The sequence below is a fragment of the Macaca thibetana genome, chromosome 7 (assembly GCF_024542745.1).
Source record: "Macaca thibetana thibetana isolate TM-01 chromosome 7, ASM2454274v1, whole genome shotgun sequence".
Lineage (NCBI taxonomy): Eukaryota > Metazoa > Chordata > Mammalia > Primates > Cercopithecidae > Macaca > Macaca thibetana.
Window position 1 is genome coordinate 99,826,307 of NC_065584.1, and position 21,311 is coordinate 99,847,617.

At 43.3% G+C, this 21,311-nt stretch overlaps 1 protein-coding gene across 3 annotated transcripts in view; it reads left to right on the forward strand.

Moving 5' to 3' along the window:
* The first annotated feature begins 656 nt into the window (after positions 1-656).
* The window catches only part of CRTC3 (CREB regulated transcription coactivator 3), a 116,967-nt gene continuing 96,312 nt past the window's right edge, over positions 657-21,311 (forward strand). For 2 of the 3 annotated variants that reach the window (XM_050798040.1, XM_050798041.1), the window contains exons 1-2: positions 755-931; positions 10,420-10,518. In XM_050798040.1, the coding sequence (XP_050653997.1) occupies positions 800-931; positions 10,420-10,518 (231 nt within the window). In that variant the 5' untranslated portion in view covers positions 755-799. Of the gene's footprint in view, positions 932-10,419; positions 10,519-21,311 lie in introns of all 3 variants that reach the window. The other variant, XM_050798038.1, reaches the window with a different exon arrangement.

The following is a 21,311-nucleotide window of genomic DNA, read 5'->3' on the forward strand; positions in this document are numbered from 1 at the left end:
AGTGGAGAGACCATAGGGAGACTTGGAAAGAACCTGGAAAGGTGGCTGGGGCTATGGAGCCAAGCCTGTAGCAGGGCTGGATGGTGTCTGTAGTTTTTGCAGAACAGGAGGCAGTTTGTAAAGCCGACATACAGCTTTGGTTGACTGGAGCGGGGAGGGGTGGATGTGAGAGGTCAGGAAACCAGCGGCTGGAGGCCGGGGGCCTGGAGCGGCAGGGCTGGCGGGCAGATGTTAGGCCCCAGGCAAAATGGGCGCACCCCCTGCGGGGACCCGAGGTGACCTGCTTGAGGTCCGGTCGCCCAGGTTCCACCTGGAGAAGAAAATCTTCGTAATTTGGCGGGGGGAGGGGGGATGCGGGCACAGGCTGTGTTCTCCACGTCGCGTAGACTCACAGGCCATCCCTGGGTCGGAGAGTCTCCGTGGAGTGGCACCCCAGCGTCCCCCATACGCCGGGGCCGCTTTGTCGGGCTGACCGAGGTCCCTCCGGGTGGCCGCCTGCAGCGGCTCCCGAGCCAGGCCGGGAAGCGGGGAGCAGCCCTCAGCCCGAGAGCGCGGGGCCGGGGAGGGCGGGAGGCCGGGCGGGCCCCGCCGAGGGCGGGGCGGGGCCGGGCGCACGGGGGCGGACCTCGGCGCGCTCCCGGCCGCTCGCTGGGTCCGCGGCCGCGGCGGCTCCTCTGCCGGGTCGCGCCGGACGACTGGCTTCGGGCGGCGGCCCCGGCGGCCTGCGGACGGACGGGTGGGCGGAGGAGCAGGCCCCGCGGCCGCCGTCTCCCGCTTCTGCCCGCACAGGGCCAGCGCCATGGCCGCCTCGCCGGGCTCGGGCAGCGCCAACCCGCGGAAGTTCAGTGAGAAGATCGCGCTGCACACGCAGCGACAGGCCGAGGAGACGCGGGCCTTCGAGCAGCTCATGACCGACCTCACCCTGTCGCGGGTGAGGGCCCAGGCCGGCGCGGGCGGGGGCGGCCACGGCCGCGGGCGGGACTCGCGCGGCGGGTGAGAGGTCGCGGGGCCGAGGCGATGGCGGGGCCGGGCGGGGGCCGCGCCCGGGAACCGGCGGCTGGGAGGGGGACCGGAGTGGCCGCGGCCTCGGTGCTTCCTCGCCTGGCGACACCCGTTAACCGTTCGCGATCCCCGGCGGAGGTGGGAGGGTCTCCGGGCCCCGTGTACGGGGAGATGGGCAGGGGTGAAGCCCGTGGAGGCGGGCGGCCGTGCGAGGGCGGCCTGAGGGGGAGGAGGACGGAGAGCCCCGAGAGGAAATCACAAACAGCTCGGAGGCCGGCCGGGTGGCGCGGCGCGGCTTCTGGTCGCTCCGAACATCCCCCACCATCGAGCCCTGCTGTTCTGCCGGCGTGGAAGGCCGCGGGCACCCCAGGGTCCCACGCGCCCGTCGGGGGAGCTCTGTGCACAAGTCCATCCAGGGCCCGGCCCTGGGGTGGCTCGGGGTGTGGGTACCACGACGGGATTCCATGTCGAGTGTGAGTCTCTGCTCCTTTTACTCCTTGGAGGTGCTTTATCGGGCCCAGTTTACTTTGTTCGGCCCCGGATACTTAGTGAGAACTGACAAGCGTCGCTGGTGACTGGGGAGGGACCTGGAGGAATGAGTAAGGCACGAGCCGGGACAAACACCTGGCGAGGTTAGGTAACCGCTGAGTGAGGCAGTGGAGGATGGAGAGCCAACCGGAGTGTCCGCGCAGGATTGCAGAGAAGGGGGGTCAGCAGGAGTGGGGCTGGCCTTGAGGATCCTGAATGCTGACCTTGGAGGACCATCAGGAGGATGGGGGAGGATCTGCAGATACTGGGGGAGCGAGGTGGGGGAGACAGCTTGAAAGAGAGCTGAGAGCAGAGTTGCAAACCAGCTGAGTTGCAGACACATTATTTTTTGGCCAGCGCAGTGTTTGGGAAAAATTGAATCTGTTGCCAGAATTTTTAACTTGGAAGACTTCCACACAAAATCCAAATTTCCTTATTATTTATTTATTATTATTTATATATATTAAAAATTGGGAGACCTGTTAACACTAGTCCTGAATTCCTGCGTGACAGCTACGGACAGGCTGGAGCTGGGTGATGATGAAAGGGAGCTCAGCTCCCTTTCAAATGGAGCAAGAACTCTAGTTTGCCACCGTCCACACCACTTTCTGTCACAGTCCCTCAAGGGGAAGCTAGGTGACAGTTGCCATTTATACTCATGATGGTGTTTTCTTTAAGTGAAGTTAAGGAAAAAGTGAAATATTTCCTGTACTTACATTTCTGTTCACATTGAGAAAAAAATATATATAGAGAGAGAAAGAAGCTGAAGCTTTCAAGAAAATGTTTTCTTATACCCTGTCAGCTTCACTCATTTATTACCTGCCTGGCATCCACTGGCATTTACTTCTGTGACCTTGGTTAGACTCAGAGATGAACTCAATAAGCTCAGAGCACATTAAAAAGAATGGGTGGGTGAAAGCTGAGGATTAGTGTTGGGGCCTGTGTTGTTTAGATACATACTGTACATTGTTTATATACAAATACATGCACTGTATATGTCTGTATACCTATGGTGGATCCAATCTTTCACCCAATTCATGAATCTCCTTTAAAATATCCCTGACAGTAAGGTCATGAATAATGTACAGACTCTCTGTTAAAGGCAAAATTTTTTCACAGATCCTCACTGTTTACATTACTTTCAAGTAAAAAAAAAAAAAGTGTTTACTTACTTTCAAGAGAACCTGCTATAGCTCAGGGTCTCTTGAATTTAGCAAGCCTAATCAACTGTGGCCCATATGATAATTCAGTCACCACTTTATTCTAATTACTACAAAATTATGGTGTCATTTTGCCTTTCACCTGGTACAGGGAATCATTTACATATTAATTTTGCCCGTGTTTTCTTCTTGGCCAGTTACAAGTAAAGTAACACTGCTTGACTCCACCGTGCTCATAAACACATCTGTAAATGATAACACTGAATTTGGCTACTAATGTTTGCTTATTTAAAAATCTTAAGGGTTATTTTCATAAAGAAATCACAAAATTAGAACACTTCTCATGGAGAACTCTTAGATTCCCAGCATGTCTATGAAGGATGTGTCTCTAAGCATCCAAAGATCCCAGTTGGAGGAGTATCCACCTGGTTCATAATTGGTAACTGGATGGCAGATATACTGACTTTCTAGCCCATTACTAGCCCATGATAGACATGCTAATTGATAGGGCAGACATTACTGATCCATCTAGATGCTCTTTCCCCTCTGAGCCTGTGTTGGGATTCAAGTCCTTCTCTACATAATCAAAGCAATCCTTCAGAGTTGGCATTAAATCCTATTCACCTAGCAGGTAGGATAGACTAGATTGTGGAGGATTTTCTCTAGCTTTAGAAGTCCAGCATTATCAGGAAGCAGTGGGAAAATTTTGAGAAGGGAGTACTAGGAGGAGTTGACTGGTGGTACCTGGAATGGTAAAGAGAGGGAAGAAAGTGGGGTTGGGCATGGTGGTTCACGCCTGTAATCCCAGCACTTTGGGAGGCTGAGGCGGGCAGATCACAAGGTCAAGAGATTGAGACCATCCTGGCCAACATGGCGAAACCCCATCTCTACTAAAAGTACAAAAATTAGCCTGGCATGGTGGCACGAGCCTGTAGTTCCAGCTACTTGGGAGGCTGAGGCAGGAGAATTGCTTGAACCCAGGAGGTGGAGGTTGCGGTGAGCCAGGATCATGCCACTGTACTCCAGCCTGGGCGACAGAGTGAGACTTCATCTCAAAAAAAAAGAGAGAGGGGAGGGAAGAAAGTGAAGAAAGTGGTTGCAGGTATGCCTGGGAAGAGACTGTTCTGTTGTATATTTATTAATGTATTCATTTGTCAGTATTTGAGTGCCTACTTTGTTGTTAATGGGGTGTGTGTTTGTGAGGGAGAAGGGTGAAAACATGGGGCTGTCCTTTAAAGATCTTACTAATTTGTCCCACAAATTTACTTACTGAGTGAGTCCTTAGTGTGTGCCAGGGGTTAGGATGGACACTGGGTATATAGTAATGAGCAAGCAAAACACAATGTCCTAATGGATTTTAGGATTTAATGAGGAAGACATTCATTTAGTAAGTAAGGACACATTTTGGTGAATATCCCCAAAGCAGAAGTAGCTGGAGCTCTGGACATGTATGGTAGGGAGTTGTCACCTCTTCCAGTGGCCTAAAGGCTCAGTGGGAGTGGGGAAGGCATTTGAGGGTTTGTATGTTGAGGGAGGGAATATGTTGCAGGTACAGAGAACCGGGATTCAGTAAAAGGGGATGAGGAGGGTGATGTGAGATGAGGCTGGAGGCATTCACAGGGATCAGGTTGTAGAGACAGGATTTGGAACTTGATGTTAAGGACAATGGAAAGTCACTGAAAGGGTTGAACCATGGGAGATTTGCATTTTTAAAAGATTCCTCTAGCTCCAGCATGGTGGGTAGAAGAGAGGAGGATTTTAGCAGGAGATGTGATAGTGGCATTTATTAAGATGGTGGCAGTTGGGAGGCAGAGCGGTGAGCAGATTGATACTTAGGAGGTGGAAAGGACTGGATTCCGTGAATGGGTGAGGAAGGTGAGAAAGAGGGAGGGCTCGAACCATTTCAGGGTGTTGTTCATTAAGCAGACACCGGCAGGAGCAAGTTTGTGCGGAAATGCTGAGTTTGAGGTGCCTGTGAGGCACGTAAGTAGAGATGATCTAGCGGGCAGCTGTTTAGATGGTTTTGCAGCTCGAGAAGAAAGGCTGGGCTACTGAGAAAAATGTGGGAGTTGTTGGTACATAGCCACAGAAGTAGATTTGGCTGCCTAGGAAGAATTGATGGAACAGATATTGTAAACTGGTGGCTTAAGTTCTGTATTTGGCCTTCTAACATGTTTTTGGTTTTGACCCAAAATGTGGTTAGTTGGTTGGTTGGTTGGTTTTAATTAGGGCTAACAATGAATATTGGGATTTTATAGTAAAATCTGGACTTTGGTTTTTTTTGAAAAATGCGATAATCTAACAATACTCACCCGAGATTTCTGGATGGCAGTAGTTGCCTGGAGCTGAATGTTGGCTGCCCCATTAGAAAGGCCATGGATGTGGTCTTCAGTTTGCCACAGTCCCCACCACCCTCTAAGGTATTCTTTGTAGTGATCCCAGACTGCTTCACTTAGATTCCCTGCTTGGCAGCTGTAGGCATTTGAGTTTGTGACCCTTGTCAGAAAGTGAACTGTGAGGCTGGGCGCGGTGGCTCACGCCTGTAATCCCAGCACTTTGGGAGGCCGAGGCGGGTGGATCACCTGAGGTGTCGGGAGTTTGAGACCAGACTGACCAACATGGAGAAACCTAAACTAAAACTACAAAAAATTAGCCGGGCATGGTGGCGGGTGCCTGTAATCCCAGCTACTCAGGAGGCTGAGGCAGGAGAATCGCTTGAGCCTGGGAGGCAGAGGTTGCAGTGAGCTGAAATCGTGCCATGGCACTCCAACCTGGGCAACAAGAGTGAAACTCCATCTCAAAAAAAAAAAAAAAGAAAGTGAACCATGAAGAGGGCCTAGGAGAAGCCCAAGGAACTAAGGAACTACACCATTTGAAAGGGAAGTGGAGGAGCTGGCAAAGAAGGCTTGAAGAGCAACCAGAGGGGCAGGAGAAAGCCAGGAGTACTCTTGTGAAGAGGAGGGAATGCCGACCAACTGAGCCTAGTGCTGCTGACTTGGTCTGATACAAATGATGTGTCCTTTGGTCTAGTCATGTGGAGGTCATCGGAGGAGGTCATCAGTTACCTTGGTGAGAGCTGCTGCATTCTCAGGGTGCTGGGTGAAAGGCTAACTGTGAGATGTTGAGGACGGGGGTGAGGAATGGAGATAGGGTTGGAAACTTATTGCAGAAGTTTGGCTGTGAAGAGCAACTTGTGTTGAGGAACCACAGGACTAACTCAGCATATCAACCTGGAGTGTTGATTTGACTTGTATATTTGTGAAGACTCATTATTTTCATGTGAAAATAAACCAATGATAAGACAATAGATATGTCATAGATTAGCGAGGTCTCAGAATGGAGGAGAGAGAGAAGATGGAAATATTAGATTTCGGCTAAATATTGAGGACTTTCCTTCTGCTAGGCACTGTAATCCCTTTCACATGTTGTTATCTCACATAGTCCTCAAAATGAGCCTATGGTGTGTCTATCTGGAATTTTCCTCATTTTGTGGATGAGTAAACTGAGGCTTAGAGAGGTATGGTTGCTGAGCTGGTAAGTGGTAGAGCCAGGGTTTGAATCTGGCTATCACAGTGAATGTCTATATACTCAGCTACTTTAATTTCCCCCATAAGGATCTTCAGCTGCTTTTACTCCCTGCTATAAGGTATCAGCATCATTTATTGAAAAGACTTTTCTTTGCCCATTGAATTACTGTGGCAATTTTGTTGCAATCAGTTGGCCATATAAGTGTTGGTTTATTTTTAGACTCTCTTCTGTTCCAGCAATTTGTATATCTCTCTTTTTGACAATAGCACACTGTATATTATAGCTTTATAGTATGGCTTAAAACCTAGTAATTTAAGTCCTCTAACTTACCTCTTTTTGAAAATTGCTCTGGCTAGGCGCCGTGGCTCACGCCTGTAATCCCAGCACTTTGGGAGGCTGAGGCGAGCAGATCGCTTGAGCCCAGGAGTTCTAGACCAGCCTTGGTAACATGGTGAAATCCGTCTCTAAAAAAAAAGAAAAAAATACAAAAATTAGCTGGGCGTGGTGGCGCGCGCTTGTATTTGGGAGGTGGAGGTTGCAGTGAGCTGTGATTGTGACACTGCACTCCAGCCTGGGCAACAGAGACCCTATCTCAAAAAAAAAAAAAAATTGCTCTGACTATTCTAGGTCATTTGCACATCCATACATTTTAGAATTATCTTGTCAATCTCTCTAAAAGGACCTGCTGGGATTTTGGATTGTAATCGTGTTGACTATTGTGAGACTTTTCTCAAAAAGCAATTAATGAGGCCTGGATCTCATTTCCTGTAGGCATTAAAGAAATTTCCACTAAGATGTATGACTGTAGGCCACAGGTTGCTAACTCAGTCAGTGAGGCAGGTAAGGAAAATGAATGGAGGAGCCAGGAATGAGATGATCATGGCAGCTGATCCTGGGCCATCGTGGAGGAATAATAGGGTACAGTGAGGACTTGACAAATGCCGTCTAAGGGGGTGGCCTCTTCTCAGCTTCATTCAGCAATGCCTTGCAAGAACATGGGTTCATGTTGTCTGACCTTTCAATCATGAGAAGTTGGAAATCCAGATTTTTAAGCAGTGTCCTGATTTTTTCAATTGAAATTTAATACACTGAATGGGTCAACATCTGGTGGGTAAACAGAACACTCTCTAGGCGAAATGTGGCCCATGGGCTGCCAGTCTGTGACCTCGGCCTTAGGCTAATCATTCTTTGGTTCACATGTTCATCATCTGTAAACATGAAGGTGTTGAAGACAGTCTCAAAGTTCTTTTTCTAGCTCAATGAGTCTAAATTTCAAAAAAGGAAAATGTCAAAATAACTCAGAGTTTGAAGAGGTAACTGAGATCAGCAATAATGATAATATCTTAGGAAGTTGTCCAGAGCTTTACATTTGACATACTACTGTTGTGTCTGTGTCATTTAATCCTCACTTTATCTTGTGCAGGAGGCATCAGAGTTGTTTGTCCAACCACACGGGAGTTCCAGGTGACAATGTCACATCATCCGATAACAGGTCCAGTGCTTTTTGTTTTTTTACAGAGTCTTGCTCTGTCACCCAGGCTGGAGTGCAGCGGCAAGATCTCGGCTCACTGCAAGCTCCGCCTTCCCAGTTCACGCCATTCTCCTGCCTCAGCCTCCCAAGTAGTTGGGACTACAGGCGCCCACCACCACGCCTGGCTAATTTTTTTGTACTTTTAGTAGAGGCGGGGTTTCACCATGTTAGCCAGGATGGTCTCCATCTCCATCTCCTGACCTCGTGATCTGCCCGCCTCGGCCTCCCAAAGTGCTAGGATTACAGGTGTGAGCCACTGTATCCGGTGTTTTTTTTTTTTTTTTTTTTTTGAGAGAGTCTCACTGTGTCACCCAGGCTGTAGTACAATGGTGTGATCTTGGCTCACTGCAACCTCTGCTTCCTGGGTTCAAGCAATTCTCTTGCCTCATCCTCCCAAGTAGCTAGGATTGCAGGCATGCACCACCACACCCAGCTAATTTTTAGTAGAGACGGGGTTTCACGGTGTTGGCCAGGCTGGCAGTGCTCTTTTGTAACAGTCTTTGAAGGCTCTGGAAATAGGTGCTTTGGGAGGGAGAGCAGTTATGGGGGACTGTGAGATGGCCTTCAGCTCAGTTAAAGGCAGGTCCCTATCTAGATTTGTAACTTGGGTTGGTTGAAGTGTCAAGGCTTTTGGGTAAGAGTTGAAGCCTTTGTGAGAACTCTGAAGGCAGGAACTTTCGCATACATTCATCTTAGTAAGCCAGTGCCTGGCATACTACCTGACACACAGTTAAGTTTTTGTATCAGTAACTCAGTGGATAAATTGATCCTTCAAAAAAGAAATCAAAGGCTTTAAATCAAGGTGGCTGATAATTTTGTCCAGAGAATTTCAAGAATAGTCAGATGCTTTTGGTAAGTACTTTTAGAATGTTAAGATTGAAAGCTGAGAGACTTTATTCCTATAACTCCACTCCTAGATGGAAAAAACTCACCATGTCGTCGTCCTCCTGTTTGACCCTGAGATTTGGGTTTTGATTAATAGGTTATAACTGTCTCCCTGTTTAGTACATTTGAGAAATCAAATACAGCAGGTATAAGGGAAGTTAAAGCCACTAAAGGATTTCGTATGCCTTTAAAATTTCCAAATGGGTATAAGTCTTTATCTTTTAAGGATACATATTAAAATATGGAGTGATACGATGTCTGAGATTTCTTTCACTGAGGCACTGTGGGTAGTGGAGAGGGTAAAGATAAAAGATGATTGGCTTTATAAGTTGGTAATTTTTAAGCTAGAAGATGGATAGATGGGGTTTCATTATACCTGTCTTTATTTCACATATGCTATTTGAAATCTTTCATAATAAATGTAAAAAGGAAACAATCGCAGAGCTTTATAGGTTCAACAATACTTTTGGTCAACCAAACTTCACCTTTTTTTTTTTTTTTTTTGAGTTCGTAATTAGTATCATTGAGGGAAAGATGGGACAAAGGAAAAGAGCATGGTGGAAAAGAGCATGGTGGAAATGGGCATATGGGCTTTGAGACTGACAGCTGTGGCTCAGCCTCCTGCTGGCCACGTGGCAAGTCACTGAACTAAGTCTGGGTCTCCAGGTCTGTCACAGCAGGAGAGTACAGTCTCATTTGCATGGTTGTGGGGAGGATTAGGGATGAAGTGGGCCAAGTGTCCGAGAACAGCACCTGGCCCATCCTAGGGGCTTAGATCTGGTAGTGTTTTATTATTGTTAGAGACAGAGAGTAATGAAGGGTAAAAATCTGCCCCAGGGCTCTCATCTATAACCCTTTTCTTCTGTATATGAATTATAGTGCCAACGGTTATGTAACCATGGAGTTAATTTATTATTTTAGAAACAGAACTCTTAAAGACCAGATCAGACCACTTTGAGATTTACAAGAACTGTAACCAGTTTATTGCTTTTTGAAAAATGAAGTAAGGAAGAACTTCCAGAAGAAAGGCATATTAAAATGGTGGGATGCCATTTTATACCTATTGAACTGACCTCCTTCCTTACCCCAATTAATGATAATATCCAACGTCAATGAGTTTTTTTTTTTTTTTTTTTTTTTGGTGAAACTTTTCTCATATGTATATTAGTAAACTGTTTGGGAAAGCATTTTGGCAGTATATGTTGAGAGCCACCAAAAGGCCCATATCCAGAGATTTAGTAATCACCCTTTGAAAGGTGTTCTAAGGAAATAATTAAGAAGAACTGTTATATACCCATTAAAAATTATTCTGTAATAGCATAGAAAAGGCTTATGATGAGCATGCTAGGTTGTATCTATCTTATGATCACAGCTATGCAGTTCTTACCAGAAATGTAAATGGAGGCTGGAAAAGAGCATGAAGAAGGGAAAACAGTTAATGTGTTAGGGTTGTGGTTAGTAGCTTAGTTTTTCTTTCAGAAATTCTTTTATTGTTGTTAAAGATTATGCCAGTGTGTCCAAGCATACACACTCAAAGACCTTGCAAGAGGACGTTACTATCATGGTATGTGGGACCTTTGGGACATGGGTAAGGTGTTTCTGAAAATAGAGTAATCAAAACCCAGAAAGCACCGGAAACCTTGAGGGTGTGATCACTTAAGTAGAGAAGAAATTGAAACCAAGACTTTCATTCTTGAACCGTTCCCCTACAAAATACTATACTTTGATGCTTCTTTAGATCTTTGCTGTTACCTCTCAATGTTCTTGAAATCACTTTGTTTCCAGGTTCAATTTCAGAAGCTTCAGCAACTGCGCCTTACACAGTACCATGGAGGATCCTTACCAAATGTGAGCCAGCTGCGGAGCAGTGCGTCAGAGTTTCAGGTACTTCCAGATATGTATTTTCTTGAAGCTGAATGGAGTGTAAAAAATAGACAAAGATGAGATCTTGAAGGATAAGCTGGGCCTAGGTACAGTTCAGTCTTCATTTCGAAAGTCCGTTAATACTCTCATAGTTTCTTTTTTTTTTTTTGAGACGGAGTCTCGCTCTGTCGCCCAGGCTGGAGTGCAGTGGCCGGATCTCAGCTCACTGCAAGCTCCACCTCCCGGGTTCACGCCATTCTCCTGCCTCAGCCTCCCGAGTAGCTGGGACTACAGGCGCCCGCCACTTCCCTGGCTAGTTTTTTTGTATTTTTTTTTAGTAGAGACAGGGTTTCACCGTGTTAGCCAGGATGGTCTCGATCTCCTGACCTCGTGATCCACCCATCTCGGCCTCCCAAAGTGCTGGGATTATAGGGTTGAGCCACCGCGCCCGGCCACTCTCTCGTAGTTTCTACAGCATATGATAGTGTTATTTCACAAATGGCTGAAGGCGGCACTGGCCAGTAGAATTATAACACAAGCATATGTAATTTAAAATGTTCTAGTAGCTACATTAAAGAAGAAACGTGGGATTAATTTTAATATCTATATTTTTCAAAATGCAGCTTTCTCATATATAATTTTAATATTACTTAAATAAATGTTTGGCTGGGCATGGTGGCTCACACCTGTAATCCTAGCACTTTGGAGACCAAGGCCAGTGGATCACCTGAGGTCAGGAGTTCAAGACCTGCCTGGTCACCATGGTGAAACCCCATCTCTACTAAAAATACAAAAATTATCTAGGTGTGGTGGCGCACAGCTGCAGTCCCAGCTACTTGGGAAGCTGAGGCATGAGAATCGCTTGAACCCAGGAGGCGGAGGGTGCAGTGAGCAGAGATCACACCACTGTACTCCAGCCTGGGCGACAGAGCAAGACTCTGTCTCAAAGAAAAAAAATAAAAATAAAAAATTTAATCCAGTATATCCAAAATATGATCATTTTAACATGCAATCAGCATAAAAAAATTGAGAAATCTCACATACCTTTGTGTGTACTAAGTCAAAATCTGTTGCGTATTTTATACTTAAAGCATACTTTAATTTGTACCAGCTGCATTTCGCTAGTTTCATGTGGCTAGTGGCCACCACATGGGTCAGTGCAGGTGTAAGGCACAGATAAGTAGTCTGTATTGAGTTTAGATTACTGCAGTGTCCTAATGTGCTTTCATCATTCATATAAGTGGAAAGCCTTGTTCAAAACAATGTGGAATTGGTGTTTCAGACAATAGTATATGGCACTGTTGTTAAGACGTGAATTAGACCTGCTTAGATATCCTAGTCTCTGAAACATTAGGAGCCTGTCATTCTAATTATGCAATTTAAGATTTGGTGTTAAAGTTGAGATACAAACTTTAAGATGAAGCATTACTTGATTATTTGGATGCCTGACCATTTTAAAAGCACTGTCTTATTTCTTTGTGATAGAAACTGGGTTCACTTTTTTGATGATGTCAAATGAAGCCAAATGTATTATTTAAGTTGGGGACTTCAATTTGAAAGTGCTAATAGGAACTCCAAATATAGTTGTGATTAGAAAAAGTATAACATGAACATATTTGTACCCTGTTACACTGGAATCTTGTCTTCAGTATGATGACAATGGACTCTTTACCATATTACTGCCTGTATTAGAGGTCTATCTTCATATATCAAACTACCTTATATATTAACCCACTGTGTTATTTAGTATCCAAATAACATAGGTCTCTGCCTTATGCTGGATTTCATACTTCAGGAAATACAGCATTGTGCGAGTTTGCTGTGTCTGAGATCCCAATTTTGTGCTACTTTATTGTCAACTTTAGAGGAATATAGAATTTACTATAATGTTCCCCTTCCGTTGCATTGGGGAATGGGATAAAATGATAATCCTTGGCCTTCCCAGGATTCTTTTCTTTTTTTGTGTGAGATGGAGTCTCACTCTGTTGCCCAGGCAGGAGTGCAGTAGCGTGATCTCAGCTCACTGTAACCTCCATTACCTGGGTTCAAGCAATTCTTCTGCCTCAGCCTTCTGAGTAGCTAGGATTACAGGTGTGCACCACCATGCCCAACTAATTTTTATATTTTTAGTAGAGATGAGGTTTCACCATGTTGGTCAGTTTGGTCTTGAACTCCTGACCTCAAGTAATCCGCACACCTTGGCCTTCCAAAGTGCTGGGATTACAGGCATGAGCCACTGCGCCCAGCCCCCAGGATTCTTTTCATACTGTTTTTGTTTTGTTTGTTTTTTTTTTCTTTGCAACAATCACAAACTTACAGAATACTTGGAAGTATAGTCCACTTAACTTTTTTTCTTTTTTTTTTTTGAGTCTCGTTCTTTCACCTAGGCTGGAGTGCCATAGCGCGATGTCAGCTCACTGCAACCTCTAGCTCCTGAGTTCAAGCGATTCTCCTGCCTCAGCCTCCCAAGTAGCTGGGATCATAGGCGCACATCACCACGCCTGGCTAATTTTTGTATTTTTAGTAGAGACAATGTCTCACCATGTTGGCCAGGCTGGTCTCGAACTCCTGACCTCAGGTGATCCGCCCACCTCGTCCTCCCAAAGTGCTGGGATTACAGGCATGAACTACTGTGCCCTGCTGACATAACTTTTTTTTCACTTGGGAATAAGTTGCTGACTTGATGCCCCATCACCCCCTAATATTTCACTGTGTTTTTCCTACAAGGAAAGACATTGATCTATATAACCAAAATACAGCCATCAAAATAAGAAAATTAACAGTGATCCGTTATTACAATCTAATCTTTAGACCTCATTTACTAAATGTCCCACTGCTGTCCTCTATAGCAAAGGGATTCAGTTCAGAATCACATGCCCGTTATTGTCTGCAGTCTTCTTCAGTCTGGAACAGCTTTTCAGCCCTTTATTTTTGACATTAATTCAAGTACTCATAACTTTTGTGATCCCGTCACATTTGAAGATTACGGGCCAGTTTTTTTGTAGATATAACCCCTCAGTTGGGGTCTGCCTAACGTATCTTTGTGATTTGATTCAGACTATGCATCTTTGGCAGGAATAACACAGAAGTGATGCTGTTATGGTATCACATTAGGCACCTGATTTTGATGCGTCCTATTAATGATGATGTTCTCTTTTATTAATTAAGGTGGTGTCCACCAGGCATGGTGACTCACGCCTGTAATCCCAGCATTTTGGGAGGCTGAGGCAGGCAGATCGCTTGAGCCCAGGAGTTTGAGACCAGCCTGGGCAACATGGCGAGACCCTGTCCCTACCAAAAAAAAAAAAAAAAAAAAAAAAAAAAAAAAAGGCTAGATGTGGTAGTGCACGCCTCTGGTCCCAGCTACTTGGTAAGCTGAAGTGGGAGGATTGATTGCTTGAGGCTGCAGAGCAGAGATTTCAGTGAGCTCAGATGGTGCCACAGCACTCCAGCTTGGGTGACAGAGTCAGACCCTGTCTCAAAAAAAAAAAAGGTGGCGTGTCTGTCAGGCTTCCCCATTCTAAAGTTACTCTTTTCCCTTTTGTAAAGAATAAATATTTTGTGAGGAGATAGTTTATCCTGATCTTCATTAAACTTTGAATCTATACATTAATTTTTTATCTCTCGGTATATGGTTTTATGATTTTCTGTGTTCAATCTCTTATAATCTATTATTTTTATTCATTTTTTGAAGCAATGAAAGCACAGATTTATTGAACGAAAGTACACTATACAGAGTTGGAGTGGGCTTGAGGAAGCTAATCTGTTATTTTTATTTTGATCTTCACATTCTCCCCAATTAGGCTGGTGGGAGCCCTCTTCCAAACTGAGAAAAATTCTTGAAAAACTGAGGAGAGTCCCAGAGCACAGATTTTTTTTTAAGTAAATTTTTTGAGGTATAATTTACATACAATATAATTTATACCTTTTTTAGGTATACATTTCTATGCCATATTACCACCACAATGAAGATGTAGAATAGTTCCATTACCCCAAAAGTTTCCCTTGTGTCTCTTTGTAAGTATTCTCCATCCCCCACCTTCAGCCTCTGGAAACTACCATCTGTAGTTTTGACTCTTCCAGTGTCCTATTAGTGGAATCAAATGTCCATAGTCTTGAGTTTTTCTCTCACTTAGCATATTGCATTTGAGATTCATCTGAGTTGTTGTGTGTATTAGTTTCCTAGGGCTGCTGTAACAAAGTACTTGGTGCCTTAAAACAACAGAAATTTATTTTCTTGTGTTCTGAGTCCAGAAGTTAGAAATCATGGTGTCAGCAGCACCATGAACGCTCTGGGGAAGAATCCCTCCTTGTCTCTTCCTAGCTTCCGTGAACTGCGGCAGTTCTTAGCTTGTAGCTGCATCACTTGCTCATACTCTCTGCCTCTGTCATCACACGACTTTCTTCATTGTTTGTCTGTGTCTCTGTGTCTAAATCTTCCTCTTTTCTCTTATAAAGAACTAGTCATTGGATTTAGGGCCTACCCTAATCCAATATGATCTCACCTTTGCTTGATTACATCCGCAAAGATTCTGTTTGCAAATAAAATCATATTCACAGGTTCTGGGGGATAGGACTTGAACATATCTTTTTTGGTGGCCATGATTTAACCCACTACATTGCATTGATCAGTAGTTTATTTCTTTTTATTGCTGAGTAGAATTCCCTTCTATGGATGTAGATAATTTATCCATTCATCAGTTAGTTGATGGACATTTGGGTTGTTTCCACTTTTGGCAATTATGAATAAATATTCTATAAACATTCACATACAGTTTTTGTGTAAGTACCTAGTAGTGGAATTGCTAGATCATATAGTAAGTGTATATTAACTTTAGCTTTATAAGAAATCGCCAAGCTGTTCTCCAAAGTGGCTCTACTGTTTCACATTCTTACCAGCAGGGCATGAGAGTTCCAGTGACCCTGTATCTGCTCTAGCACTTGGTATTTCAGAGTTTCAAAAAAATGGTGGTTAAAAAACATAATATAAAATTTACTGTCTTAACCATTTTTTAAAAGTAGTTTCTTGGTATCTTCTAAAACCATTTTTAAATGTATAGTTCAGTGGTATTATGTACATTCATATTGTGCAGCCAATCTCCAGAATTTTTTCATCTGACAAAACTGAAATCCTATGCCCATTCAACAGGAATTCTCCATGTTCCCTTCCCACCAGCCTTTGGCAACCACTCTTCTTTCTGTCTGTATGAGTTTGACTATTCTAAGTGTCTCATATGAGGGAGATCATATACTATTTGTCTTGTTTGTGACTGGCTTGTGCTTAGTATAATGTCTTCAGGGTTCACCCATGTTATAGTCTGTGACATGATTTCCTTCCTTTTAAAGGCTGAGTAACATTTCATTGTACGTGGATGCCACATTTTGTTCCGTTCATCCACTAATGGACACTTGGGTTGCCTCCACTTCTTAGCTATTGTGAATAATGCTGCTATGAACATGGGTGTGCAAATATCTCTTCAAGGCTCTGCTTTCAGTTCTTTTGAGTATATACGCAGAAGTAGGATTGCTGGATCATATGATAATTCTGGTTTTAATTTTTTTTTTTTTTTTTGAGACTGAATCTCGCTCTGTTGTCCAGGCTGGAGTGCAGTGGTGTGATCTCAGCTCACTGCAACCTCTGCCTCCTGGGTTCAAGCAATTCTACTGCCTGAGCCTCCTGAGTAGCTAGGATTACAGGCATGCCCCACTACGCCTGGCTAATTTTTTTTTTTTTTTTTTTTACAGAAAGGTTTCATTTTCTCCACATCCTCACCAATACTTACTTTCTGTTTTTGTTTGTGTGTTTTTTTGATAGTAGCCATCCTAGTGTGTGTGAAGTGGTAGTATTTCAAAGTGAAAAATTTTAGGCTGCTCTGCCTGTGGAGTAGAGTAGCCATTCTTTTATTTCTTTACTTTCCTAATAAACGTGCTCTCACTTTACTCTAAAATTTTTTTTAAAAAAAATTTAGTAATTCTAGCACCTGTGTAGTGGTATCTCATTGTGGTGTTTTTGTTTGTTTGTTTTTGAGACAGAGTCTCACTCTGTCACCCAGGCTAGAGTGCAGGGGCACAATCTCGGCTCACTGCAACCTCCGCCCCGGTTCAAGTGATTCTCCTGCCTCAGCCTCCCAAATAGCTGGGATCACAGGCATGCACCACCACACTCGGCTAATTTTTTGTATTTTTAGTAAAGACGGAGTTTCACCATGTTGGCCAGGCTGGTCTTGAACTTCTGATCTCAGGTAATCTACCTGCCTCGGCCTCCCAAAGTGCTGGGATTGTAGGCATGAGCCACCCAGCCAGGTCTCACTGTAGTTTTAATTGCATTTTCCTAATGATTACTAATGATGTTGAAATTTTGTGTATGCTTATTTGCGATCCTTATATCTTCTTTGATGAAGCGTTCAAATCTTGTGTCTAGTTTTCATTTTTATTTTTTATTTTTTTGAGATGGAGTCTCGCTCTGTTGTCCAGGCTGGAGTGCAGTGGCATGATCTTGGCTCACTGCAAGCTCCGCCTCCTGGGTTCATGCCATTCTCCTGCCTCAGCCTCCTGAGTAGCTGGGACTACAGGCACCCGCCACCATGCCCGGCTAATTTTTTTTTGTATTTTTAGTAGAGACGGGGTTTCACTGTGTTAGCCAGGATGGTCTCGATCTCCTGACCTTGTGATCTGCCCGCCTCGGCCTCCCAAAGTGCTGGGATTACAGGCATGAGCTACCACGCCCGGCCTTGTCTAGTTTTTAAATTGAGTTGTTAATTTTCTTAATGAGTTATGAGAGTTGTTTATATATTCTGGATACCAGTTCTTTATCAGGTATGTATTTTGCAAATATTTTCCCCCAGTCTGTGGCTTGTTTTTTCATTTTCTCAATAGTCTTGAAGACTAGAAGTTTTAAATTTTGAAGTCTAGTTTATCAATTGTGTTATTTCATGATTTGTGCTTTTGTTTTATCTATCAGTAAGAGTTCTTTGCCTAACTCAAGTTCCCAAAGGTTTTTTTCCTGTGTATTTCTCTATTAGTTTTATAGCTCTGTGTTTTACACTTAAGTATAATTATGAGTTAATTTTTTTGTGTGGTATAGGGTGTGGGTTTGAGGCTCACTCATTTTGCTTGGGGATATTAAATTGTTCTAGCACCATTTGATGAAGACTTTCTTTTCTCTATTGAAATGCCTTGGTGCCTTTGTTGAAAATCAATTGACCATATACATGTGGGTCTATTTCTGGACTCTTATCTTCTGTGTCATTGGTTTCATTGTCTATCATTTTGCTAATACTACACTGTCTTGATTATTGTACCTTTATAGCAAGGCTTGGAATTAGGTAATGAGCGTCCTCTTTGTTCTTTTTTGAAGCTGTTTTGCTTATTTTAGTTCCTTTGCTTATCCATAATGTTTTAGAATCAGCTTGTTAATATCTACAAAAACACCTGCTAGGATTTTTTTTTTTTTTTTTTTGAGACAGGGTCTCGCTCTGTTGCCCAGGCTGGAGTGCAGTGGCGCGATCTCCACTCACTGCAAGCTCTGCCCCCCGGGTTCATGCCATTCTCCTGCCTCAGCCTCTCAAGTAGCTGGGACTATAGGCGCCTGCCACCACGTCCGGCTAATTTTTTTGTATTTTTGGTAGAGATGGGGTTTCACAGTGTTAGCCAGGATGGTCTTGATCTCCTGACCCTGTAATCCACCCGCCTCGGCTTCCCAAAGTGCTGGGATTACAGGCGTGAGCCACTGCGCCTGGCCAACACCTGCTAGGATTTTAAACAGGATTGCATTGAGTCTATAGGTAGGTTGGGGATAACTGACCTCTTTATAATACGGAGTCTTCCATGAATGTGGTACAGAAACACAGATTTTTATTGACGTTCAGTTGCTTATAATCACTTTTTTATATACAATCCTCCTTTTATTTTTATTATATTTATGTATTTTTGATTGACAAAATTGTATATATGTATGGTATACAATATGATGTTTTGATAAATGTATACATTGTGGAATGGCTAATCAGACAAACATATGCATCCTCTCACATCATTATCATTTCTTTTGTGGTGAGAATCTGCTCTTTTAGCAATTTGAAAATATATGACACATTGTTGTTAACTTTAGCAATCATGATGTACTATAGATATGTTGAACTTGTTCTTCCTGTCTACTCCTTTTATGTTTGTAAATCACCTTGGAGTTTACAAAATGCTTTCATATCTGTTATTTTACTTCATCCTCTTACTCCAACATTGGTTGGTAAGTGTAGTACTATTTTAATATGGTAAAGACCAATTTTCTATCCTAATGGAGGATCTCAAAGTGCATTCTTTTTTTCTAACCCAATGAGCCCTTATGCTAAGCACATAGACTTATCAGATGAGTAAACAAAAGCCAGCTTTTCAGCCTGCCTTCTGATAATCTTTAGCGAGGGGCAGATCATCAGTCAAGGGATGGCCAGGGTTACAGCCCTCATGTCTCTAGGCAGGGCCTGGCACACATACAGTGAGGGCAGAAAGGAGGAAGTGGGCATTATCTTCTCTGAGAGCGAGGGCTAGAGCTGTCTCTTCTGCTCAGTGAAGGGGTAGCATGTTCCATCCTGTGTAACAGCTAGGGCACATGTTGACTGAGTGGCTTGTCAGGCAGCTGTAGAGAAAGGGACAAAGGGCTTCTCTCTGTGTAGGGCTTTGTAGGTATAGTTGTAGCTTTTCACATCCCTTTTTTTTTTATATTTGAGACAAGGTCTCAAAACAGTCGCCCAACTGGAGTGCAGTGGTGTGATCTTGGCTCACTGCAACCTCCACCTCCTGGACTCAAGGGGTCCTCCTGTCTCAGCCCCCCAGGTAGCTGAGAGTACAGGCGCAAGCCACCACACCTGGCCAGTTTTTGTATTTTTGTAGAGATAGAGTTTCACTGTGTTGCCCAAGCTAGTCTCGAACTCCTGAGCTCAAGCGATCCATCCACTGTGGCCTCCCAAAGTGCTAGGATTACAGGTGTGAGCCACCACTCCCAGCCTCATATCCTTTGTATAACCTACCCTAGTCCTTTCAAATCATATCACTAAAAACTAATTGTACTTTTTACATCTCTATTAACTACACTTTAACAAAATTGTATCATGTCATTTATAACTGAGGGCTTTTAAATTCTAATTTAGGGAACAATCTGATGGTCAAGGGAAGAAGCCCTTGTAGCAAGGCAGTTTGCAAAGGTCTGGAAGGCCAGGTCCAGCAAGGTGGGTTTCCTGGGGCCCACTACCAATATGAGTAGTATAATGAGGCCCAGAGTTTGCATAGCAAGTAAGAAAGAGAACCAGGACTTAAAAATCAAGTCTTTGACTTCCAGTTCTGTTTCCATGGTTTTCCTTTACTGCATTTCCTTTCAAATTTTCATAAGGTTCTTTAAAGAAAAAAAAAGATTGGCAAAAAGATACATCAGTTAAACAAAAGAAAACCTAGGTAGCAGTATTAATCTCAAAATATCTCTGCTAACCACAACTGACATTTATTGAGTATGTGCTATGTACCAGACACTGTGTTAAGCTCTCTATGTAGATGTTAATTGTCATAGCATTATATGACTTTCATGTGATGAAACAACATAGCAACAAATTGCAAAAAGGAAGAACTCCAATAAATGAGGAGAATTCGACAATAGCACAATTGTAGATTTTTAACTCACTATGACTGAGCCAATATTCAAAATGAAGATAATAAAGAGTGATACCATTAACAAATCCGAATTACTGTATACCAAAATTTATTCTCTAGAGTTAATTCTCTAAAAAGGTAAGATATCTTTCTAGATATTTCTAGACTCATTTTAAAAGCAATACTTCTTTTTCTGATTATAAATGTAACACTTGCTTATTACAGAAGGCTGGTTACATCTTTGTTCACCATTTGGCCTTTTCTTTAAAAGTTTTGCAGTGACTATAAATATTTTTTAACAAAATCAGCCTCATATGCATGTATAGTTTTGTATTTTCCTTCTTTCTGTTTGGGAACATTTTCCCATATGTGTTCAATGGTTTTCAGAAACATTATTTCTAGTGACTACATGCTCTTCTGTCACATGGATATGCCACAGTTTAACTGCTCCCTTGTTGTTTGGGTTGTTTTCACTCTTTGTTCATGGGGTGTGTGTGTGTGTGTATGTGTGTGTTTATAGTGTAAATTGATCACATATTAGGCCAAATAAATTCTCAGTAAATTAAAAAAGGAGAAATCGAATCTGAACATAATTAATAAAATTGTAATTAATAATTAAATTTAAATTTAAAAATTCAGGTATTTGAAAAAAATTTTAAAGCCTTTTTAATAACTATTAGATACACTATCAGGCAGGCCGGGTACCATGGCTCACACCTGTAATCCTAGCACTTTGGGAGGCTGAGGCAGGCAGATTGCTTGAGTCCAGGAGTTGGAGAAAGATAATGAAGGGCTAGAAGAATGCCTTCACTTTGAAAATCCAAGGAATGCCTTGGATCCCTCCTGAGGAAAATATGTAAATGTGTATACATGCTCTTATTCACTTATTTTATTTATTTATTTATTTATTTATTTATTTATTTATTTATTTATTTTTGAGACAGGTCTTGCTCTGTCACCCAGGCTGGAGTGCAGAAGCGTGATCTCAGCTCACTGCAACTTCCGCCTCCCAGATTCAAGCGATTCTGCTGCCTCAGCCTCCTGAGTAGCTGAGACTACAGGCGCCTGCCACCATGCCTGGCTCATTTTTTGTATTTTTAATAGAGACAGGGTTTCACCATGTTGGTCATGCCAGTCTTGAACTCCTGACCTCAGGTGATTTGCCCGCTGTGGCCTCC